The sequence below is a fragment of the Acomys minous genome, assembly GCF_964271855.1.
Source record: "Acomys minous genome assembly, chromosome: 5".
Lineage (NCBI taxonomy): Eukaryota > Metazoa > Chordata > Mammalia > Rodentia > Muridae > Acomys > Acomys minous.
The window spans coordinates 126,096,968-126,122,693 of NC_140494.1; the positions used below are offsets into that span (position 1 = coordinate 126,096,968).

Below are 25,726 nucleotides of genomic sequence, written 5' to 3' on the forward strand. Positions count from 1 at the left end.
AAGGCATTGCATCATGTTTGTAAAGATTCTCCCACCAGGTAAAATCTAAAAGATCTACTTTCCAAATGATTCAAATAACACCTGTATGTTAAGCGCCCAGCCCTCTTTTCAGCACTATGTGAGCTGAACATGGCTACCCTTACAGAAGAGAGACTGGAAGAGGTTCAGGGTAAAAGCAGGAAGGCCGCTGCCGGCCAGGGCAGCAGCTCCAGGAAAGCCAATGGTGGAGAAGCTAAGAAGCTCATGCATGAGAAGAGGCTCTGAACACACTGAGTCACGGATCGCCAGGACCATTCCTCAGGACTTGAGGACCTGTGCTACATCCACTTAAGTATCAACCCACTCAGCAATGCGCAGCAGAGTGCTTGCCCAGCATGGGTAAACACTGCAGGCTTGACCTCCGGCACTGTAAGAGAGAGCAGATGGAGAGAGAGAAGACACACTGGTCCTAAGGCTGGCCATGTTAGAAATCCTAAGCCTCAGGAGACAAGAGAAGAATTCCAGGCAAGCCTGGGCTACATAATAAAACTGTATCTAAAATATTCATACACACACACACACACACACACACACACACACACACACACACACACCATTAAAACAACCCTTCCAACTCCCAAGAATTTGTTAAGTATCTAGTATGTGCCAAGTACCGTACTTAAACTAGGTACTATGAGCAGTGAACAAGAAAACCAAGGTCTTTCATGAAAAACTAGCAGAGGAAACCGACCAATATACAATGACCTAGACTTCTGGCAATCTCTACAAAGAGGCGTGGAGAACTCTGAACTAAACGCAGGGACATTATCTTATCTGGGGAGGTGGTGAGGGATAGTGTCTCTAAGAAAATGAGCAAAGCCAAGGCATGAAGACTGAGCAGGGTTGACCTGACAAAGGGCTGGGACTGCTAAACAGGGAAGATGCACAGGTCTATTGGGAAGAGGCCCTGGATGGGTCTAAGAAGACAGACATGGCCAGATGTCCTTTAGGGAACAGTCTAGACACCAGCTGTCAGGTATTTCCAATAGTCACCACACATTCTCACGAGTAAAACGGAAGACTTGGAGTCCCTCCCAAATCCTCTCTTTTTCCTGTACTATCACGTGGTGAAGGTACTAAACGCCTGTGGCCCGTGCAAACACCAGGGTGCTTCCCTCACAGCTGGTCCCTAGGTCCTGCAGGCTCCGTGGCTCTGTGTTTTCAGAGCCTCTTCTCATGCATGAGCCTCTTAGATTCTCCTCCACTCGCTGTGCTGGGCTGCCGGCCAGTCTCAGCCGCCCTCCTGCCTCCGCTGCGAACCTCCTGCCGTCTCCTCTCTGTAGGTGCCTGATCACTCAATGCCACTGCTCTCATGATAGGCAAAGTCCTGCACAGGCTGGCTTCCAAATAAAAAATATTAAGACTTATCTCTCCGAGGAGTAGGGTTTGGGATGATTTCTTGGCATTTTTAACGCTTTTTTGTACCACTTACATCCACTTTAGGTGTTTTGTCTGCATATTTGTTTATGTGAGGTTTCAGATCCCCTGGAACTGAAGTTACAGACAGTTACAGCCATGTGAGTGCTGGGAACTGAACCCAGGGCATCTGGATGAAAAGTTAGTGCTCCTAACCGCTAAGCCATCTCTCCAGCCGCCTATATCCATTTTTTAATAGCCAGGGAAAAAAGTATTGTTGGGTTTTTTCTTTTCTTTTTCTTTCTTTTCTATGTAGCCTTGCTAACCTGGAACTTTCTATATAGCCAGGCTGGCCTTGAATTCATAGATATGCCTGCCTCTGCCTCATGAGTGCTGGAGTAAAAGCATGCTATTGTTTAAATACAAGCAATATTCTCCTCTGCCCCACTCCTTCTTGCCTCAAATGCACATTTTACTTTGGCTATACACTATAAAAATTTCATTTCTTAATTTTAAGTTTTTAAATTTTTTATTAAAGTGAGAAAGTGCATATTTTAAAAGGAAAGTGTTTAAGTTGCATGCTACCTATTGTTTAGCACAATAAAAAAAAGCAATAATTACCAATGTAGAATATTTAGCTATCTACAGTTAAAATTAACCAAGTAACCACTATCACGCTATTATCTTTGAGCTAAATGATCACTCAGACAGGTGCCCTGTCTGCCTCAAATGTCCCTTCCCTTGGTCAGCACAGTGTAGTGTGAGGGGCAGAGGCTCTCAAGCCAGAAGCTTCTAGCTTAGGTATTTAATAGGGAGACCTTGGAAGGCAGAGTTTGAGCTTTCTCAGTCTCCAACGTGAGACTGTCCTGAGGATCTAATGATGTTATTTATAAACTGCTTAACCCAGAACATAGCTTGGACTCAACAAACAACAGTCACTTATTACCAACTTTCCTCTTTGATTTCAACAGCAAAAGCTATTTCACTATTTCCTATGTTTGTTAGGTAACTGATATTAATATGGATCTGCTAGAAATAGAAATTAAGTATATCAGTTAAACTATCTACTGAGGTCTACAGTGAGAGCTGCTGCCTAAGAATTCAGAAGAAGCTGCTGGTCTGTGAGAGATAACGATGACATAATGATATGGCCCTTCTTTCCCTTGCAGCCTAGTTGTCCAATCAAGGTTTGCTGCGAAGCCTGTAAGGTTGCTGACATGTTTAAAACAAAATCAAGAAATCTACAAGGTGGCAGACTCCAGAAGAATGCTGCATGCCTGATCCGACCAACCAAAGCTTGTCCTGACCACCACCTACAGGACACAGCACGCTCCATGCAAACACAGCAGCCTACAGCTCACTGGAACAGACAGCCTGAGAGACCCAAGACTTCAACAGTACAGCATCTCCTGAAGACTCTTCCGCGGACTCACACTGACAGCAAGGACCGACTGCTCATCTGCTATGTCAGGAGCCAGCACTGTACAGCAAAACAAAGAAGTAAAGCAAGGTCCCTATCTTCACCGTGGAAAAGCCGATGGTACCCTGAGCAGCAATGCTCTGTAGTCACATGAAGCAACAGGAAGGAAGAGGATGCAGTAGGAACACGAGAAAGCCAGATGGTCCTTGAGTCTAAATTAAGTAACATACCCCACTGGCCTATTTCTTCACGCCATGGACTGGATGGAGCGAGACGCCTGCTCCACAGGGCTGTGCTCCTGCCTATTCTCGTGGGAAAGGGACCACGGGAATGGCAGGGCCACCTAGGCGAAATGTAAAACACTGGCCAACACAAACACTAGTGTGTCTAAGATGCTTCTAATAAAGTTACCCACAACCTATATCAAGCCTCCCCTGTTCAAATGTTCTTTTTTATCTTCCCTGGGAGAAACAAACACCAACAACTGTATCCCTGAAGCCCACAGGAAGTTTCTTCCCTCAGATTCCAATCTAAGCAAAATAAGAGAGCAGCAGCCACTGTCTTTATGCTAATGAAACACATTATATTTTCTTATTGATAACTGATGTGGGAGGGTTCAGCCCACTGGGAGGTGGGAGGTGGTTCATAGGTGTATAAGAGAGCAAGCCGAGCGTGTGTGAGGAATAAGTCAGAAACAGAACTTCTCCAAGGGCGCAGCATCAGTTCCTGCCTTTAGGTTCCTGCCCTGAGTTCCTGCCCACACTTCCCTGGATGACGGGACTATGAGTTAGAAGGTGAAATAAACCCTTTCTTTCCCAACCTGATTTTGGTCACTATGTTTTATCACAGCAATAGAAACTCTAAGACAGTGTCATAGGCTGAGTGTGGAGAACACATTCAATGGCTAGTGGCACGCCACAGTGTCAAAGGGAACCAGCAGCCTTAGGGTAGGGTGCATGATAGTGGTGGAAAGGGGGAAGCAGAAGCACCTGTGGCCCAGGGCAGATCTCCCTGGTGCAAAGGACAGCCCCCTTCAGCTGTTACCACCGTCACTCCCAGGACTACAGGTGTCACAGGAGCTGTGCCCCAGCCCAACCCGGGGCTCCATGAGCGTAATCATATAGCTTTCAAAGGCTGTCTGAGCACACCGGGTTTCACCAAACACGGGCTCGGCTTGTGCCATGCATTAGAGCCACACGTAAGGACAGGTAACAGCCATGTAATAGAGCCATGGCAATAAGGACATGGCCTGACAGCCAAGTTCCTCTAGAGTTATGAATCATTCTGTCCCTTCCAAGCCAGTCAAGGACGCTCCAGAGAGATGAGCCACGTGCAAGGCTAGGCTGCAAGGGTGGAGACAGAGACAAGTGACACGGCTATAGTGCTGAGGGACAAAAGGAAACAAGAAATGAGCACTTAGTCACAGGGTTTGGGGTTTGCTAAGTGTGCCATAAAAGGAATAAGATCACAAAACTGATCTGCTAGCCTGCCTATAGGTTGCTTAGCAACCTCTGACATCATCACCTGCTGCAGCTGCCAGGGGCCCAGAACAAAAAAACCCACCAGCTGTCCTGCGGGTTCTCCTACCTCTCTGTCTGCCCCTCTGGTTCTGCCTCCCTCCTGCTCTGTAAGTTCGCTCTCTCACGGCTCCTTCAGATGACATCTTCTCTCTCCCCTGCCCTTCTCACAATAAGAAACTTCCTTGTGCCACACCTGTTACATGGCGTGAAATTTATATTTCAACAAAAAGTACCTCAAAAAGTACCTCGGCTGATATGGAGGAGCTCTAGAATATCTAAAAGCTAATGGACTAATTACTTATTATAAAGACTAATAACAAAATATAGCTAATAAAAAGCAAATACAGTTTTTTCAATTCCTTAAAGTCTCTTTGTTTTTACATTTAAAAATTATTTTCTCTCTTTCCATCTCCGGCCGCGGTAGGGAGAGGAGCCGCCGCCGCCATGTCCACGCATCTGCAATGGATGGTCGTCCGGAACTGCTCCAGTTTTCTGATCAAGAGGAACAAGCGGACCTATAGCACCGAGCCCAATAATCTGAAGGCCCGCAACTCCTTCCACTACAACGGGCTGATTCACTACAAGACGGTGGGAGTGGAGCCCGCGGCCGATGGCAAAGGAGTCGTCGTGGTCATGAAACGCAGATCGGGTCAGCGAAAACCTGCCGCTTCTTACGTGAGGACCACCATCAACAAGAATGCCCGGGCCACCCTCAGCAGCATCAGGCACATGATCCGGAAGAACAACTACCGCCCGGATCTGCAGATAGCGGCCATCCTCAGGGCCAGTGCCATCCTGCGAAGCCAGAAGCCTGTGGTGGTGAAGAGGAAACGCACCCGCCCCACCAAGAGCTCCTAAGCCCCATATCCCAGAAGCAATAAAGAGTCTGCTGACCTTTCAAAAAAAAGTATTTCTCTTCACTTTACTATCTAGGGAAGAGAGAAAGCCCTTAGTTAATCTGTAAGGATCGGATGAAGTCCTGGCCTAATGGGTATTATTGATGAGGAAATAAGGACACCAGTGGCTTGGATTCATGGGAGTTAGCAAAGCCCAGCACAGGTCAGGTTCAGGGAACGGGCAAAGCTGGAACTGGCAAGGCCTTTCTTTGGGTCTGTGTGCGAATGTTGAGTACAGAAAGCACTGATGGAAACTGCAGCTTCCTCATCCCAGACGTTTGCTGCCTGAACTGCTCCCTAACGAGCCCTCCTGTGGTGACAAGTACCCTCTTCCTCTTCTGTATCAATGCTGGGATGGTGTGTGTGAGGGCTGCTCCATCACAGGGAGTGAAAGACCCGATCCAGCTTCTCCGTTGGAGTCTGTGTGCCTGTCCTTTCCCATCAGGTTTCCAGCACCCAGCTGGCCATGCTGAATGCAGGAGAGCTAGCTCCAGCTTCATGTGGGCAATCAAGACCCCTGGTTTATTTTCACCTGAAGGGTTAGAAACCTCAAAACACACTCACCATGGCTCCTCTATAGTATGCTGTCGTAATTGTTCGGAATCTTTCTTGGCCCGCTGTATCCCTAAAATTTGAAACAAAGGAAAGAAAGAGTGATTTTAAGTTACCAGCAACAGAAGTTAGACCCCGAGCTACAGGAGCTAAACCCCTGACCTGCTCACAGTGCAGTGGTGGCACAGGTTAGACCCCATGCTACAGGAGTTAAACCCCTGACCTGCTCACAGTGCAGTGGTGGCACAGGTTAGACCCCGTGCTATAGGAGCTAAAACCCTGACCTGCTCACAGTGCAGTGGTGGCACAGGTTAGACTCTGAGCTACAGGAGCTAAAACCCTGACCTGCTTACAGTGCAGTGGTGGCACAGGTTAGACCCCGCACTACAGGAGCTAAAACTCTGACCTGCTCACGTGCAGTGGTGGCAGGATAAAGGATGGAGAATGAGCACAAAGGCAGCTCACTGTGCCTTGGGAGCTGGATGCTACAGTGGCCACAGAAGCCTCTCAGAACTTATAATGACTTGGATGAAAAACTTGGATTTGTTGGTAAAAGCAGCAATGAGAAAATATGGGGGTCCCACTAGGAATTGGCACATGCGAGGAGACAGAGCATAGTTCTAAATTCTTGGACTCCCAGAGGCAGCGATAATCCTTTCTGTAAGTGCTACATGATTAAGGCATTTTGCTTTCTTGACTGCATATGTGATTTCTGCACAAAGCAAACTGCTGAACCCCACTTGCTACTGTGTACACTCTGCTCAGCAGAGCAGAACAGAACACATCTCCCCCAGAGCACTTTCAGAACACAGCCTGCAGGACCAGACTCCAGCATCATTCTCCAAGTTGCCAAAGACTAAATGTAAATTGAAGAATTACACAATCTTCCACCTATTCCCCTTTTTGAGCTAAAGAACACTAAAATATATATTAGAATGGGAGTGTGGCTTCAGTAATAGGGCACTTGCCAAGCAAGGCCTAGGTTCAGTCTCTGGCACCAGTCCAGGGCTCTGCGAGGGGGAAGACACACACTCACACACACACACACACACACACACACACACACACACACACACACTCTCTCTCTCTCTCTCTCTCTCTCTCTCACTCTCTCTCTCTCTCTCTCTCGCTCTTGCTCTCGCTCTCTCTCGCTCTAAGAAATATGGACAGTTCTAGTTAAATTTATAGCCTCAATTCTACAAAAGAAGCCAAATTTTCTTGATAATTGGGAGAAAGTCACTATTTTAAAATTTGCCATTTATAGCCAGAACTAATTGATTTCCTGTGAGACTAAGACAAACTAAATTATACAATTTAACTGCAAAGAAAAGAGCCGGAGAATTGTGGAAATCTAATACACAGTAAACCCTACCAAGGGATAAAGGTTCAAAGGAAATACAGACAATTAAGCAGTAAATACCTTCATATCTATATCTACTTTACAAAAGTCCTTTCACACAGTGCTCATGTGATGCCCACTGCAGCCCAGCATGAGGTGGGTGATGATATCATCTTTACTCTACGAAAGGTGAAACAGGCTCAGGAGAGCTATGGTCCCACCTCTGCCACTAAACAGCCTATAGCCTTGAATGAGTCTCATGCCAAACCTGTATGTTATTCTCTTCCCTGCCAGCATTAGAAATGTGGGGAACTTATTCTGTGCTTAGCAACCAAGGAGGAGTATAGAAGCCAAGGACCTCTGGGTAGATTAATCATACTTCCCTGACTCAAGTACACTACAACACACACACACACACACACACACACACACACACACTGAATGTGTTGCCCTGAGTTCCGTGATGGAACAAGGGTGTGTGTGGCAGTGACAGGTGACAACTTACTGCTTCTGAGTAGCACCCGCAGTACAGGGCAGACTGTGGGGACTGTGCCTTCAACCTATGACACCTGATGCTATCTCTAGGTGGACAGTGCCAGAACTGAGTTAAGCTGTAGAACTGATTGGGGTGGGGTGGAAGGGAACCCCTATACATTTGGTATCAAAAGTATTTGAAATTTTATATATTTTTTTTAAAATTCACAGTATCCTGAATCAAGACAAGCCATTACTTATTTCTCAGTTAAATAGGCCCTATTTGATAAATTATAAAATATCAGAGCTATGGAGGACCCTCCAATCTCACCATTTCAGTTAATTTACAGTGAGAAAAAGCACAGTGTGAGAAGGTGCAATGGCTTGGAAAAGTTTCCCCCAAAGGCCACATCTTAAAGGTCTTTGAGGTGGAATCCTCAGGCGTGGACTTGGTGGGAAGTCCTCAGGTCACGGGGAACATGCTCTTCAGTGGATGTAGGGCCCTGGGTCCGCCCTTGCCTGCTCGGGCATGCATTCCCTGCCAGTGCCTTCCCGCGCCTCATCAGACCCAAGCCAATGGTTCCACCTAATCTAGGACCAACTGTGATCCAAAGCAAACCATTTCTCTTTATACATGTAGTGTCTCAAGTACTCTGTGTTAGGGATGGGCAGAGAGTGAGCAGTTTCCACTAAAAGCTAGGCCTGCCTTTCAGTCCATGGACGCTGTCATTTTGCTGTGTTTGAGTCACAGCTGCGACTACAATGAAGAAATTTATGCTTTTGAGAATCTGTTTCTTCTGGTTCAGAGCTTAGAACAGGCTCTGGACCTCTTCTGGATCCATTTCTGCTCCTTACCTCCCCACTCCAAAGCAGAGGATGTGCAGCGCTTACTCCTTCCCCTTAGTTTTTACAAGGAAAGGGCTGAGTGATTAGACAATGTCTCTAATGTCCTGAGTCAAATTTTAAGCCACTTTCAGTTCCCAATTCAAGGAGAAATTCCATGTGTCTTCATTTTTTACTTACCATATCTGAAGTTTAATTTTCTTTCCGTCAAGTTCTATCGTTCTGATCTTAAAATCAATTCCTGCCAGAAAACAAAGAGGGATATGCTAAGTTCCTCAAATTCAACCCGACTCTTATTAGAGAAGGAACAAAGATTTCTATTGAAAAAATATATAAAAAAGCTCTCCAACGCAGTGGAAAATGTGAGAGCACAGAGGGTGTGAATGGCATGTCTCCTCTGAATGCGGGCTGGAGAAAGGAATGCTAATCACTCTGCAAAGCATTCCCACACATGTGAAAGGCAGGATTACAGGCCTCATTATCCGGGCACAAATGGACCACATCCTGCAAAGTTACATAATTCAGAAGGACTAAGAACATAACATATTTTCTCCTTCCTGAAATACATACACAATGCTTTTGGTCCTCATGCCCCAGCCTTTCCCTACAGAAAGCCAGAGAACCTCCCTCCTTAAAACAATTTTCGTCCCTTCTCTTCATTTATTTTGTCAGAACCCGAACACTTCAGAAAAAGGAAAAGGAAATTCTGCCCACTTGACGCTGGAGGGAAAGCATATTCTGTTTTATACGTCAGCGGGGACTTGATACACACACACACACACACACACACACACACACACACACACACACACATCTTAATAACACTCCCTGAGGGTTACTGTCTGAAACTGAAACAGCTACAACGGTTTTTAGGCCTGGTCACATTTTGGAATTTCAGAGAGAGCAACAACAACAACAACAACAAAAACAAAACAAAACAAAGCCCTCTCTTGACTAGGCCTGACTCCTTCCCAGCCCTCTGAGACTGACCTAGCTGGTCACAGATGATTTTCAAAGTTCCCTGTGTAATGTGAGCCTGAAACCAAAGCCCAGCAGTCCTGAAAGGTGGTTTGAAACTTTGGCACTTCAAAAGTTCGACATCTCCTCACTTATGTATCCCCAAGCCATGGCAGTTCAGAACTTACTTAGGACCTTACCACAAAGGAGAAAAGCCCTTGCCTTATCACATGCTTTGCCCTTTATCAGGAATAAAGAAAAACATTTGAGACAGGGTCTCATTAGCTAAGGCTGGCTTCAAATCACTATGTAGCTGAGGTTGACCCTGAGTTGATCTTCCTGCCTCTTTTCCTTCCAAGTGCTGGCACTGCACATCTGCACCCCTACTCCACCACCCCTAGCTTATGCAGTGCTGGGGAACCAAGGGACTTTCTTAAAAATTTATTTATTTTTAAGCGTATCAGTATCCACCTGCATGTATGTCTGCGTATCACAGGCACACCTGGAAGCAGCCCACAGAGGCCAGGAAAAGGCACGAGATCCCCAGGAACTGGAGCTACAGATGGTTGTAAGTTGCCCTGTGGGTGCTGAGAACTGAGCCAGGTCTTCTGTAAGAGCCTCAAGTGCTCTTAACCACTGAGCCATCTTCCAGACCCAGAAACCAAGGGCTTTTTACATGGGTAAGCGCTCTACCAGCTGAGCTACAGCCCCAGCCCCAGAAACAAGGGCTTCCGCGGGGATCAGAGACAATACAAAGGGTAGCAATTTACTCAGCCCCTCACCTGGCCACTCAGCTGGACTTAGTTTCTCCCTTCCTCCTTCCACCCATTTTACCTTTTACACTCAACTCAGTTTCCAACACTTCTCAAGAACAAAGACAAAGTGAGTGTCCTGTAACGGCCTTGAACAGTAACCATAGCATTTGGCGTGTGGAGGGGACCACACAGCCGTGTGTGCTACTGCTTCACAGGGAGGTGGGAAGCACCCAAAAAGACTGTTCCAGCTCCTGCCTTCAGTAATGCATATGCATAAACCAACTGGATTCCACCCTCTTCCCGGTGTGGTACTTTTCCACGAGGGAGCCCTCATAGCTCTCTGCATTTGGAAACAGAAAAAATCCCACTCAAGGCGATCTAACAAACTAGCCTCTTAATCATTCTTTTCTCTACTAATGGCCTTGCACGGCGAGCGAATACAATGTGATGCCAGTGTGCCCAGGTTACATGGCCCACGTTGCTCCCTCTGCAGTAGCTGGCACTGCAGGGGCAGTTGGTAATGAAAGCAGCACTTAGCAGTGCAGCACGACCTTCACTGCAGCATCCCACAGCACCTATGTCTGCCCTCACTTGTTTCGGGTGTAAACACTGACTTTTATTGTGACCTGACTTTTTAAAATCCCCCCAAATCCAGGGACACAGTGTCCTATAGAAATCCTCTTCTGAACAGCTCGGTGATCAGGGGGTAAAGAAACACTTGTCAACCTGAGTTCCATCCTGGATCCCACAGTAGCAGGAAAGCACTAATTCCTTAAAGTTGTCCTTTGACTCTGTGCATGGGCATGGCAGACGTGTGACACACACACACACACACACACACACACACACACACACACACACACACACAGAGCTCAAGTGCATAATAAAATAAAATAAAATAAAACAAAACACCCTTCTTCTACCCTTTATCTTTTTTGGCCTCCACATCTAGAACAATGCCTAACACTCAGTAGGCATTCAATAAATAATTTTTAATTAACATTCAAAAATGTAAAATTATTCTTAAAATACGCACGTATACGTGTATAGGTAAATATGTGTGTGCAGAGGCCAGAGGTGTTGGGTGCCCTGGACCTGGAGTGACAGGAGGTTGTGAGCCACCTTATATGGATGCAAGGACTTGAACCTGGGGGCGCAAGTCTTTAATCCCAGCACTTGGGAGGCAAAGGCAGGTGGATCTCTGTGAGCTCCAGGCCAGCCTCCTCTACGTAATGATTTCTAGGACAACCAGGGCTATGTAGAGAGATTCCATCTTAAAACAAACAAAATTAACCAACCAAAAACAAAAAATAAAACAAAACAAAAAGAACCTGGGTCCTATAGACGAGTGGGTGCTCCTAACTGGTGAGCCACCTCTGCCCAGAGCCATCCATCAAGACCAGGGAAACAAAGCCTTTAGTAGGCGGGGCAAAGGGCCTAGAGGGAAGGAAGTGGGGCTTCAGATGGCAACTTCTGGAGAGCAAGTCACAGTATCAGGAGCCAGCACCCACCACGGAGCTGCACACTTCAAAACGGGAGGCAGCAGATCTGCGAGAAGCCTTACCGTTTAACTCTAACAAGTCTGGCTTGAGAAAGCCTCTGTTCTCAGATGCCCCAACTCAGGGGAAACAAACCCCGACTGGGTACCATGCTAACTCACTGGTCTGCTTTATAAGGAACGATGGGCTCAGCCCATCCCATCACCCAAGCTTTAGTGAAGCCAAACACGCTTGCTGTACCTCACCTCCCTTTGTTATCCAGCCATGTGGCAGCCTGGAGTATCACTGAGCCTGCCCTGCTCCAGGGGTCTCCTGATTCAGGAATTATTCTGGACTCATAAACACCACTAAATGATATTTGTTTAAACTATATTTCTTTCTTTCCTTACAGATGTGTGAGAGAGCGTTAGTGTGCCGCAGAGCACAGTTTGCAGGCCTGAGGACAACTTCCCTGTGAACAGTGTTTTGGCCTTGGCTTAGCTGCAGAGCACAGTCATTAGCTAACATGGAAAAGCCATCAGGACTTTGCACTAGAAATGGAGGATATTAATATCCTGCCAAGCAGCAACCTAAGAAGTGAAAGACTGAGGACAGGAGGCTCAGCTGCTTTGGGCTGCCATATCCTCAATACCCAACAGACAAGCAAGCTGGGGAGGGGAGTGGGAGACATGGTTCCCAGCTCAGGAGTGTGTTCGGTCCTTGCAGAGGATGCCAGTTCAGTTCCACCCACAGTGGGGGGCTCACAACTGCCTGAAACTCCACTCCAGGAACTATGACCCCGCCTCAAGACTCTGTGGGCACCTGCAGTGTGCACATTCCGAGATAGGCACACACACTTATACACAGAATTTTTTAAAGTAAGGCTTTTTTTCCTTTGGGGGGGGTTGATTTTTGCTTTTAAAAGGGCTAGGAGGGAGGTGGGGAGAGTTTTCTCAGTGAGAAACTGCTTGTCTTGGGAGCATGAGGAGCTGAGTGCCAGTCCCAGAACACATGAGGAAAGAAAACACAAGCCAGGCTGACGGGCAGGCAGATCCCTGGGCTTGCTGCAGCCAGGCTGACGGGCAGGCAGATCCCTGGGCTTGCTGTAGCCAGGCTGACGGGCAGGCAGATCCCTGGGCTTGCTGCAGCCAGCCTAGCCTGACTTGATGAGTTCTAGGCTTGGGACATCCTGTCTCAAAAACTATACGGATGGCACATGACCAACAACATCTACAGTTAACCTCTGGCCTCCACATCCAAGTACACACACATGTGTGTGCCCCCCAAACACATGCAAGCATGCATGCCTGTCCTCATAATAGTTACAATGATGAAAAATCCCTCCCTCTAGAACATGAAGCTATTTATAATTAGCTTGACAGTAATATCAATAGAAATGCAGTGGATCAACATTCACTTTAACATCTACTTTTCTGAGACTACTCCAGGAGTTAAGAGCAAAGTTACTAATAAAACTGTGTCTGTCAACTGGGATACTTTCAACTGCAAGGAACAGCCTTCAGGTCAAAGCAGCTTAATGTGATCTGTTAAGTCATACAGTAAGCCCAGTGGAGACAGGTTCAGGGACCGGCTCTTTTCTCTGTACCTTCCAGGACTCTCTGTCTTTCTGAGAGGACCAAGCTTATCCTCTGACTGATTTCAGCTCCTAACAACAGAAGCAAGAGAAAAGAAGAAAACAGGCCGCCTTCCTATCCCCTCTCTTTTATTCCTTCCTTCTCGCCCCCAGCATCCCCATTCCGCTCTCTTTTGTATGTGTATTCATGTATGGAGTGTGTGTGCATGTACATCCCTCGTATGTGTCTTTTGTATGTGTATTCATGTATGGAGTGTGTGTGCATGTACATCCCTCGTATGTGTCTTTTGTATGTGTATTCATGTATGGAGTGTGTGTGCATGTACATCCCTTGTATGTGTCTTTTGTATGTGTATTCATGTATGGAGTGTGTGTGCATGTACATCCCTTGTATGTGTCTTTTGTATGTGTATTCATGTATGGAGTGTGTGTGCATGTACATCCCTCGTATGTGTCTTTTGTATGTGTATTCATGTATGGAGTGTGTGTGCATGTACATCCCTCGTATGTGTCTTTTGTATGTGTATTCATGTATGGAGTGTGTGTGCATGTACATCCCTCGTATGTGTCTTTTGTATGTGTATTCATGTATGGAGTGTGTGTGCATGTACATCCCTCGTATGTGTCTTTTGTATGTGTATTCATGTATGGAGTGTGTGTGCATGTACATCCCTCGTATGTGTCTTTTGTATGTGTATTCATGTATGGAGTGTGTGTGCATGTACATCCCTTGTATGTGAAAAGATCAGAGTTCAGCCTAACGTGTAGATCCTCTGGCACGATTTGCCTTTAAAAAGAAAAATCCACGTCCTTACATATTGGAGGTAGGGCATCCACAGTGGGGTCAGAAGACAACTTGGGGGAATCTGATCACTCCTTTCACTGCGTGAGTCCTAGAGATTGAACTCAGGCTGACAAGTTTTACAGTAAACATTTTAATCCATCGAAGCATCTGGCCAGCCTCTCCCTGTCGTTGAGAAAGGGTCTCTTACTGGCCTGGAGTCTGCAGTGAAAGGCATCGGTAGCTCAGCACTCACGTCCCATGCTGGGAACGTTCCAAACAAGCTCTCCCATTAGCCCCCTGTGTCTCAGTTCTCAAGGGCTTGTCATAGGCGTGTCATGCTCTGGTGGGCTAAGGCCGAATTCCTTCAGTCATCACTGCCACGGGACTGGCCAAGATCGCACTGATCTAAATCCATCCCAAGATTTAGGCTAAGGCCCATCCTTGAGTTACTCAAGCTGAGTTACTGCCTCAGTACATGGGCTACTAAAAATAGCTCATGAGTGAAAGCCTGCTGGCATGAATCATATCTTTTTACAACATCACAAATATTCATCAATAACATTCATATTTGTGTCTCTGTGAAGTGGGCAAACCATAGCCAGTGTCACCGCGGCCTGTCATAGCCGGTACCGCACTCACTCAGTCCGTGCTGTAGTTCTCTTAGGGCAAGTCCACCTAGTGCTTAATCAAGAACTAGACAATTCAAAGGCAAGATGATGAGCAATCCAAGAATCTGACACATCTTCTGCCAAACTGTGGTGGTCACAGCCAGGGTACAGGCCTCCAGGCTTGTTCCAATTCCCCAATGACTAGAAGCTGAGAGGAGGAGCTGCCACAAACGCCAGCACCAACAACCACAGTGCAGGCCTCCGTGAGGTGTGTGGACACACATGCAGACAAAACACATGGATAAAATAAAAATTCTAAAAAGGAATAAAATTGAAGAGAGCTATTACATCTCAAAAAATCATAGCTTTCTGAAGGAGCTAACTATATTTAGGGTCAAAGATCCTTCCTATTTCAATAGTCTTTTAAAGAGCATCAGGTTTTGGCAGTGAATAATATAATAATTCATGTTCGAAACGACAGCTTTGTGTCACCCTGACTCAGGAGCAGACCCACCCACAGCGAAGTGTGGCTCACCCAGCTGGCAACCTAAGCCGACATCTACATTGAGAGACCAAATTCCACAGCTGACTCTGCGCTGCTCAAATACAGAATACAATAGAAAAAAATGTTGATGGTTTTAAAACAGGCTTGGCTTCTTCATTAGTATTTATCTATTCAAATAACAAAGGAAACAAGTTGTAAGAAAAGATTCTCAAGGGACTCAAGGCCATTTTCATTTCAACAATTTTTTTCTGAATGATTCTTATGCTAAATGGCTGTTCACAACTGATTTCATGTTATTCACTATAAGAAGGCAGTAGAGGAAACAGAACCACAGAATCACAAGCCTGGACAGAGCCCTGGAAATTACAGGCTTAGAAAACAGACCCAGATAAATGCAGATATTTAATCAGCCTTAAAGACCAACAGAAATGATGGATTAAAAATTAATTTTTGGCATTTTAAGATCACCTCTGCCCCAAGAGACATGAACAAGAACGTGCAGGTCTGTGATGTCTGTTCTTTAAAGGATATGGGAAGATACGGTAACATCTGAGATGCTCACCACCAGGAGAGCACCAAGAACACACTCTTGGTATTCGAAGAGTGAATGCTCTGAGGCACTAATAGTGTCACAGCTATCAACATGGCTGAATTTAATAACATTAACTGAAAAGAAAAAGTTACAGAAATATAGTCAAATTATTACTGGAATTGTTTAAAGCCACTAAAAATACACTCTATTTCATAAGCATATACATCCATGTGTAAAGTAGTATCATTTATATGTACATCAATGGTCAATTAAAGTGTAAAACATGGGGCTGGAGAGATGGCTCAGCAGTTAAGAGCAATGGGCTCTTTACTGCTGAGCCATCTCTCCAGCCCCTTTCATATACTATTTTTAAAAGCTTTTTTTAAAACTGGGTGTAGTGGTGCATGCCTTTAATCCCAGCACTCGGGAGGCAGAGGCAAGAAGATCTCTGTGAATTTGAGGCCAGCCTGGTCTACACAGTGAGTTCCAGGACAGCCAGAGGTACATAGTAAGACCTTATCTCAAAAAACAAAACCAAATAAACAAAACATGATGGCTCGGTGGACAAAGTGCTTACAATTCAAGCATGAGGACCTCAAATCCATGTTTAAAAACAAAGCAAAAAAACTTTGGTGTGGCACTATGTGTCTGTCCATAACCCCAGGACTGTGGGGGCAGAGATTCTCTGGGGTGGGTGTGGCCTTCTCAGCCAGACTGGCCTAACCAAAACCAAAAGCTCCAGGTTTGCTGAGACATCTGTCTCATAAAAGTAAGGTCAAAAGTGATAGAAGACACTTGACACTGACCTCTGACTACCCCACACACATACACACAAATAAATGGTAAATAATAAAAATTTAAAGCAAGTATTAGTGATTTGTAAACAAATATGAAGGCAGGCATCCATTCACAACATATAGGCAAGCCAAGCCAAGTTTTAGTAATGAGAGAGACTTAAAAAGATTTAGCAGTGGACAAGCAGGCCCTGCACCCGTGTTCAAAATAGAAGGCCTGTGAGCTTCGAGTGCAGTGGTTCTCACCCTCGGTAATGCTGCAACCCTTTAACACAGTTCTTCATGCTGTGGTGACCTCCAAGCATAAAATATTTTCATTGCTACTTCATAACTGTAATTTTGCTATGGTTATGAATCATAATCTAAATATCTGTTTTCTGATGGTCTTGGGTGACCCTTATGAAAGGGTCATTCGACTCCCAGAGGGGTCACAGCCCACAGGTTGAGAACTGCTGCTACAGTGGGTCACCATGTTGGGAGGGCACCCTTGGTGGAGCAGGGGACCTGGAGAAGACAAAGAAGTCCTGGTTTTCCATTCAAAGAGAGAAGGAATAAGACCCCATGCCTTCCCCCATTGGGTAAGAGAGTAGTTTCTGTAACTACCCACAGGACACAAGATCTCAAGGTGCTCAGAAGGTGGGATGTGGAGTGCGTGCTCATTCACAGTGCTGCTTACAGTAGGATTCTAGAAACCACTGAGGCAGCTGCAGGCAGCTGGAGAGATGGGTTTCACCAGAACCAAGGTGGAGACACTGACCCTTAGCCCAACCCACAGGTGACAGGCCTCACAGGTGACAGGCCTCACAGGGAAAAGGAACCGGGTGAACAAGAGCAGCAAACTCTTTTACACTGAAGTCAAACTGGTTGGCAGATGTGCACCTTCTTTCAAGAGAACAGGGGCAGCCCTGGGTTTCTGGAGGGATGAGGCTGGCTAAGTGTGGGAAAGACTGCTTTCAGCCTGGCCTTGGGAACGCTCTCTGGGCGGCGGCAGGCCAGCTCCCCTGACCTTCGGCATGAGCTGTGACTTGATGCGTTCTGTCCTGTGGGTGGCACAGCTCAGAACTACACTCGTCCTCTCTCCGTCCTGGAGACTCCTGGAACACGCGGGGACTCTGCTGCCTGGTTCGTGGAAATGAGGAGTAGAGAAAGGTGAAAGGCCCTCAACCCCACCTTCCCTATCTGGTTCCCTACTGAACCTCAGGGGTTTGGTCTTGTTTTCTGGTCTGATCTTTTGGCTGCCGGCTCTAGAACCATAGTGGGAAAGTCCATTGTCTGGATCACTCAGCCTTTCAATAAATATAGCAGAGCACAGTTTCAAGGCTAGGTTCACTCAAAGTGCTGAACATTTTTCTACATGGACTGTCCATGCCCTTTGATGCCCTTTAGGAGGCAGAAATTTAACATCGTGCTTTTATAATTACAAAGGAAAAGATGTACCCCGGTTTAAAAGCATACTTGAAAGCAGCTGGAAGCCCAGGCTATCTGCATGTGGCTTATGTAGCTGGTGTATTTACATTTCTGAGCTATTCCAGAAATGGGGGTGGGGGAAAGCTTCCCAAATATTAAAATCTTCTTTAAAGAAACCTATATATGCTCTCATAATTAAAAAGGTTGGTTTTCAATTTTTTCTTTTTACATCTATGGGTACCTTCAGAAGTGTGTCATATCGCCCCAAATTGTAGTTACAGATAGCTGTGAGCCACCGTATGGGTCCTGGGAATCAAACCCAGGTCCTCAGGAGGAGAAGCAGCAAGGACTCTTTGCTGACAAGTCATCTCCAGGCCCCTTGGTTTCAGTTTATGGTCAGTCACTGCTTACCCCAGGCTGACCTCAAACTCCCAATCCTCCAAGCCAGCCTCCCAGTGGCAAGGCTACAAATGTGTTTGCTACTAACAATTCAGACCCAGCACAGGCTGTTCTAGACAGTCTCTAGACTCTGTCAGCCATGTTTGTCTATTCTTTTTTTTTTTTTTTTTTTTTTTTTTGGTTTTTCATGACAGGGTTTCTCTGTGTAGCCTTGGCTGTCCTGGACTCCCTTTGTAGACCAGGCTCGCCTCAAACTCACAGCGATCTGCCTGCCTCTGCCTCCAGAGTGCTGGGATTAAAGCCATGTGCCATCACACCCGGCTTTCTTTTTTTTTTTTTTTTTTAATAATTTATTTACTTTTATTTTATGTGCATTGGTGTTTAGCCTGAATATGTGTCTGTGAGAGGGTGTCAGATCTTGAAGTTACAGGCAGCTGTGAGCTGCCATGTGGGTGTTGGAAACTGAACCTAGGTCCTTTGGAAGAGCAGTCGGTGCTCTCAACTGCTGAGCCATCTCTCCAGCCCCCACGTTTGCCTACTCTCATGTGTTGTTGCAAACATGGAGAAGTGTGACATATTAGCGCTCGCTTGGAGATATACTAAGAGGTGCACTGCAACTTGTCGTACTTCTTCAGTTCTTCCACGCCATGAACAGGAAGTGGTGAACTAAGCCCCGTTTGTGGAAGAAATTAACAGTGACACAAAACACCACTTCCTGCTCAGAAAAGCTGCACAGCTTTGCACTATTTTAGACTTTTCTACTGATATCTCAATTAAAGGACCAACTTGGCTTTCTTCATGAGACAGCTGTACCCATTACATCTGATTGTGCTAACAAGCGATAACAAACTCAGGAGTTAATTCTTGAAACTGGGGAAGAATTCTTGATCTTAGGCCACAAACACACATGACAGAATAAAAACAATGTGCTGAAGCACAGATTAATTTGTTTGGCAGTGCTAGGGATTGAACCTGAGCAAGCACCGCACCACCAAACTAGGTCCTGAACCCATATGGATACTTTTATATTAAGAACTTTCTTCTATGTGCCTGTGTATGTGCCTGTGTATGTATGTGTCTGTGTATGTGCCTGTGTATGTGCCTGTGTATGTGGCTGTGTATGTGCCTGTGTATGTGGCTGTGTATGTGCCTGTGTCATGGTATTGCTGTGACAGGCCTGACCATGCTGGGCTGCTTTTGAGGGATGTGGAAGACTAGAAAAGCAAATGACGCTGTAAGTGAGGTTTACAGGCCATCCCAGTTGGAGTGTGAAAGACAGCAGTGCTGAGAGCCTCGCAGAACATGAAGACCTGGCTCAAGAGGTCTCAGAGCAGAACAATGCTAGCAACAGTCTAGAGATCATTCTTGGGACAGTTTAGCAAAGAGTATGGCTGCTTCTTGCCCTTGTCCTAAGAAGGCGCCTGAGGCTAAACTGAAAACTTTGGGACTAATTCTGTTGGCAGAGGAGATTTCAAAACAGACTAATATTGACTCAGTCTTGGAGTTAATTTTATTTATTTTTGGTTTTTCAAGACAGGGTTTCTCTGTGTAGCCTTGGCTGTCCTGGACTCACTTTGTAGACCAGGCTGGCCTTGAACTCACAGCAATCTGCCTGCCTCTGCATCCCGAGTGCTGGGATTAAAGGTGTGCGCCACCACGCCCCGTTGTCTTGTGGTTATTAATGGTTACTCTTATTCAGGTCTACAGTGAAAATGAACAAGCAGGGAAAAAAGAAATTAAAAAAATGTACAGTTGGAGGAGAAAAATAATATCAGGAAATTAAATGTTGGAGGCAAGTGGTATGCTCAAAGATATGAAAAGTTTAAAGAAAGGCCTGATGTTAAATGAAAACAGGGAGGACCAACTCCGTCTTTACTTTTCTATTGCTGTGTAGAAACTCCATGACCAAGACAAGTTAACAGAAGAAAGAGCTTATTGTGAGCTTATAGTTTAGAGGGTGGGCAGATGACCACCATGAAGGGAGCACGACAGCAGCGGCAGGCAGCCATGGCACTGGGGCAGCAGCTCAGCGCTCACACCCTGAACCATGAGCACACGTCGAAGACAACTAATGGGAATGGCATGAGGCCTGCCCCAGCGACATCTATCCTCCTCCTCCTCCTCCTAATCCTTCCCAAACACTTCTGTCACCTGGGAACAAGCATTCAAATGTTTGAGCCTACTGAGAAAGAAGGCTGTTCTCAGTCAAATCACCACAGCCGCCATGATTCGTGTACACCACATGTGTGCAGCTGCCCACGGCACCCCGAAGGCACCAGGGTTACAGGTGGTTGTGAGCTGCCTCACGTAAGTGCTGGGAACCAACCTCGGGTTTTCTGCAAGGGCAGCGCACAGTTTTAACAACTGGGCCATATCTCCAGCGCCCACACTTCTAAATACTGTCCATATTTGAGAATTGTAAAGGGCTTTAGCCCACAACATTAAAACATAGTCACCTAATTAACCAAAGGGAAAGTAAACCAAATGATAACTACTCTGCGACAAGAGACGCAGAAACAGCAAGCGAAGTATGATACAGCTGCAGCTCAGGGACCGCTGGCAGAGCCATTCGGATATCACAGAGCACGCTAAGTCTGGTTTCAAAGGCAGCAGAAATTACCCAGCATTCAGCTCACCATTTGAGAGTGACTGAGCAACTGCAACTCTTCCCATTTCAAGTGGAGACAAAGGGGCTGGGAAGACACAGTGTTTGCCTGTGAACCCAGCGATGCTGTGACGGTGTGTGCCTGTGAACCCAGCGATGCTGTGACGGCGTGTCCTGTGAACCCAGTGATGCTATGACGGTGTGTGCCTGTGAACCCGGCGATGCTGCGACGGTGTGTGCCTGTGAACCCAGCGATGCTGTGACGGTGTGTCCTGTGAACCCAGCGATGCTGTGACGGTGTGTGCCTGTGAACCCAGGGATGCTGTGACAGTGTGTGCCTGTGAACCCAGCAATGCTGTGACGTGTGTCCTGTGAACCCAGCGATGGGGAGGCAGACACAGGACGATCTCTGCCTAGCCCCACCTTGCTATCTCAAGAAACAATGTGGACAGCTGCTGAGCAATGACACCTAAGTTGCCTGCTGGCCTTCATACACAGGTGGCACTGGAGCAGTGGCTCAGAGTGGTGAACCCTGATCCTCAAGCACAAGGCAGCAGAGAGAGCTAACTGGGAATGGCATGGACTCTGAAAACTTGTACCTACAAATCCACATGCACCTCACATACACACACAGGAATGTATACATGTGTGTATATGCTCACGAGTATGTACACACACACACACACACACACACACACACACACACACACACACACAAGAAATGTATCTTAAGTGTTAGTCTGGAAGTGACAATGACTTTGACATTATCAAGAGAGGATTTTACAGATTTTTTGTAAACAGATGCTCTGTCTTCAATCAAATCCCTGTTCACAGGGGTCACATATGAGAACTATTCTTTCTGAAATGTCCAAGTCCAGAAAGCACGGAGAGTTCCATTCTCCTGCCATGATTAATTCATGACCATCAAGAACTAAACTGCTCCAAGATGAAACCAGCCGCATCTCCTCTGCTCCATACACTGTCACCAAGAAAGCCCCCTCTGCAGCAGGAAACCCCGTCGTATGAGTCACCAGACTCTTGGGACCTGGGACTGCCTCATCTGTACTTTCTCAATTCAGCTGGGTTTTTGCACTTAGGAGTGAAGTCTGTAGTCACAGAAAAAAATAATTTGAAAAGCAAACAGCAAATCCCTCATTTTACACATTAGTGCTATGGGGGAAAAAGATTGCCAAATCATTGGGGGAAAAGACAACTGCATTCCAGCAATGCTGTGCCCCCTCTCCCCCTGCTCATGAAAAAAAAAAAAATGCTACAAGACTTGGAGTTGACCTCCTGGATCTGCCCAAGTACTGAACACATATCCATTCACTTAGAAATGTGAAAATGCTAAAAAGAAAGACTAGAAAGTAACAGAATTAAGTCACAATATGACACAGCGCAAAACCTGAAAACAAAGACGGCCAGGCTCCCTCTCAGACCAGCTCTTCACACAGGAACTATCAGGAAGGAGTGCGTCCATGCCACACGGCCGAGACAACGTTAGCAATAATTTGACTGTTTTCTAGGAACGCTCTGAGTCACTTGGTTTAGAAGAATTTTAGGTTTTATAGGGCAAAATGTAGAACTTAGAAATTCACCTCACCCAGTTAATACAAATTGGGGGTGGGGAACAGAGGAGGAGGTCCTGTGCCAGACTACTGGAGGCAGAGAGAGGAATCTAAAGGCATCTCTCTCCTGCATGCCCACGCTGCGTCGTCCCATCTTCCCCAGCCACCTTCTCGGCTGTGAAATCAACCTAAGGGCAAACCCAGCACACTGAGCCCTGTCAGCAGAGCCTTTGCTTCATCGGGCTGATCCCAGCCAGTGCTGCTGAGGCTCAGTCAAACCAAGTAGCTGTACCGCTCACCGCAGTCCTGACAACAGGTGGATGATTAGAACAAGCGACTAATATCAATGTTAAAACAAAAAGATGGGAGTATGTGACAGTAAATGAGGCAAAATCATCAGAGATGGCATAAGCAGAATACTATTCTTCTAATTAAAAAAAAAAAAGGAAAGCTACACATGATCACACCATTCTGATTTGTAAGCACATTCCCGTGTGATATAGGAATTTAAAGCTCACAGCAGTGAATGTCACGTTTTGAGGCTGAAATTTCCCTCCCATGCTCACTACTGACCACTCAGTCCCAGGCTTATGGAGAGCACCCTGAAGGCTGTGGGACCCAGCTAGGGGAAGTAATTCACTAGGAAGGTCGTTTCACTTGGGGTCTCTGGTTGGCCACACTGTGGGCATAGAAGGCTCAGTAAAGCAGTCATGCCTTTGCTGCCATGACAGACTGACATTCCAATGCACCGTGAGCCAAAAGAAATCTTTCCTCTTTCAAGCCATCGAGTATCTAGACATGACCATGGAAAAGTAATTAATGCATGTACTCAATGATGCCTTCCCACCATAAGATGAACAGCACAGTCTCCTAACTCTATAAAGTGCTGAAGGGTCCCATACAACAACCACAGGACAAGGAGGAGCAAAGGAGTTTTTGTCAAGCAGCTGGCTTGATAAATCTAAAATCTTTACTCTAACTTCCCGATTGAGGGACACACCTGGTCCGGCCCTGGGATGGAGATGAGCACATGTGTTTTCTTTCCCTTCTTTTGTTCACCCAGCTCTTTGCCTCCTTAAGCTTTAAGAACACAAAGAATGAGGAACAACTATATTTAAAGTATAAAATGTGGGAGTTGTTGACACATGCTACAGCAGATTTCACATTTAATCTGTATTTCCGTATTTATCTGCTGCAAGATTCCAGTATGCAAACAAGAGAAGAGTGGGAACATTCTCAGGAAAGATATTTTATAAAGCCAGACTAATACTAAACTGTTTAAGAGAATCATTCAGTACCACACTTCATACTTTTCCTTAAAAGTGACCAAAGATAGGTAGGTGGTGATAGGCAGAGGTAGGCAAATCTCTACAGAGCGAGTTCCAGGACAGCCAAGGCTACAGAGAAACCCTGTCTCAAAAAAACAAACAAAAACAAAGTGACCAAAGATATATTTCAAATTATTTTTCAGTTTGTTTTTAAAATAAAACCAAATTTCTGTTTTGTTTTGGTTGGTTGGTTTTTGGTTTTTCGAGACAGGGTTTCTTTGTGTAGCCTTGGATGTCCTGGACTCACTTTGTAGACCAGGCTGGCCTCGAACTCACAGCCATCCTCCTGCCTCTGCATCCCAAGTGCTGGGATTAAAGGCGTGCGCCACCACGCCCGGCTCAGGGCCCTTCTACCCCTCCAGTGCTAAGAAGAGGCCACTCACAGTCCTACCCAGACATCAGCGTTTACTGTGGTCCTATTCACAACAGCTCACTATTGTAACTAACCTAAGTATCTCTCAATAACCTAAGTCTCTTTGCAAAGGGCAAAGAAAGTGTGTAATACGCGCACAGTGGAATTCTCACCTGTCAAAAAAAAGGAAGTTGTGCTGTCAGATACAACTGGAAATGGTCACATTAAGTAAATTAATCCAGTCTAAGAAAGACAAATATCCTAACCTTCCTCTCATCTGTGGCTCCTAGACTTTAGAGTTCCATAAATTATGTGTGACATATGACAAGAAAGCAGAAGTAAAACTACTGAGGGGGCAGAGGAGTTGGACAGGAGGGGGAAGGGAAAGAAAAGAGGACAAGGTAGTATGCTCTTTATATATTTTGTAAAAAAAAAAAAAAAAAAAAAAACAACTTTTAAAATATATAATATATACATACACACACATATATTTTAATGCACAGGTATTTGCACTAACTCCTTGCCAGTCTAGGGTAGGAGAATTATCCAATTTATGTTGCCTTTTCCTATTCTTTCAAAACTGGCAGAACTTTTCAGATCTTGGAGATATATGTTAACAATCTCCCAGTGTCCATCAGCACCTGCTTTCCTCAAGCACACATTTCAACTGAAAAATACATACTTTTTAGGCATGTTATCCCCAGGCAATTAGCTGCTCCAACTGACAGGCATGAAATACAGAAGACTCATCTGGAGATTTCATACCTGAGATCTTGGGTGCCAGAGAGAGATGGCCTTGACCCCTACACTAGCTGGGGGTGAACAGCTTCCTTGGAAGTGACTGTGTCTCCGTCCCACCCCGCCCCTTAGTGCTTCTCCTTACACAGCAGCCACTGCCGACAGTGTGCTTTATTCACCATGGAGCAATGTTCCGAAGCTGTTAAAAGTGATCTTTGGATATTATCAAGATTGCATAGAAACGTGCTAAGTATTTGTTAAAATAGTATCAAAGCAGCAAAGCATAAAGTGTACTATGTGTACAGCTATGTAGAAACAAGAGCATATGAAAAGTAACACGTAACAGTAGAGTAGTTTACAGCAGGGCAGTGTCTACATGGGAGGATTTTCCAAATCAGGAAGTTGAAATTGGGGCTTACTCTTACATTATCCTTGCATTAAGTAATCTTGAGGAAAATATATACACTGTAACTGAAACATCACTCACTATGACTATTCTTCCACTTCTGGATTAGAGCAGCTCTAAGTGGCTGCCCTGCAAAGATTTCAGCATCAAATATGTTGTTTATATGGGGGAAGAAAGAGGCACAGCAAACAGCCAGCTCACTTGCTCCATGTGAAAGGTAAGATGGCTATTTGGGGATCATTTATTCTTTATTTGTCAGTCCTTCTGTTGTTACCAATATTCCTCAGGGACGTGAGCTGGCCAGAAGCACAGCTGATAAGAGTGAAAACGGAAAGAAAGAGAATTGACCACAGCGGTTCGGCATTAACACCGAGCAGTAGGAGGGTAGTAGTTGTTTCCCAGGAGCACGCCAACTGGGGGCTACAATCTCTAGCCACCAATTGACCAAATGTGTCCCTCACTCTTTCTAGTTTATTT

At 45.7% G+C, this 25,726-nt stretch overlaps 2 protein-coding genes across 2 annotated transcripts in view; one reads left to right on the top strand and one right to left on the bottom strand.

Moving 5' to 3' along the window:
* Nucleotides 1–25,726, bottom strand: part of RAB8B (RAB8B, member RAS oncogene family) — a 73,321-nt gene that overhangs the window by 9,633 nt on the left and 37,962 nt on the right. Inside the window, exons 2-3 of the mRNA XM_084781610.1 lie at nucleotides 8,620–8,680; nucleotides 5,796–5,856 (exon numbers count right to left, since the gene is read on the bottom strand). Coding sequence (XP_084637736.1) covers nucleotides 5,796–5,856; nucleotides 8,620–8,680 — 122 coding nt within the window. The remainder of the gene's footprint in view (nucleotides 1–5,795; nucleotides 5,857–8,619; nucleotides 8,681–25,726) is intronic.
* Nucleotides 4,714–5,242, top strand: LOC311597355 (large ribosomal subunit protein eL28-like). The gene has a single exon (XM_084781611.1). The coding sequence runs from the start codon at nucleotides 4,780–4,782 to the stop codon at nucleotides 5,191–5,193; it is 414 nt and encodes a 137-aa protein (XP_084637737.1). The 5' UTR covers nucleotides 4,714–4,779; the 3' UTR covers nucleotides 5,194–5,242.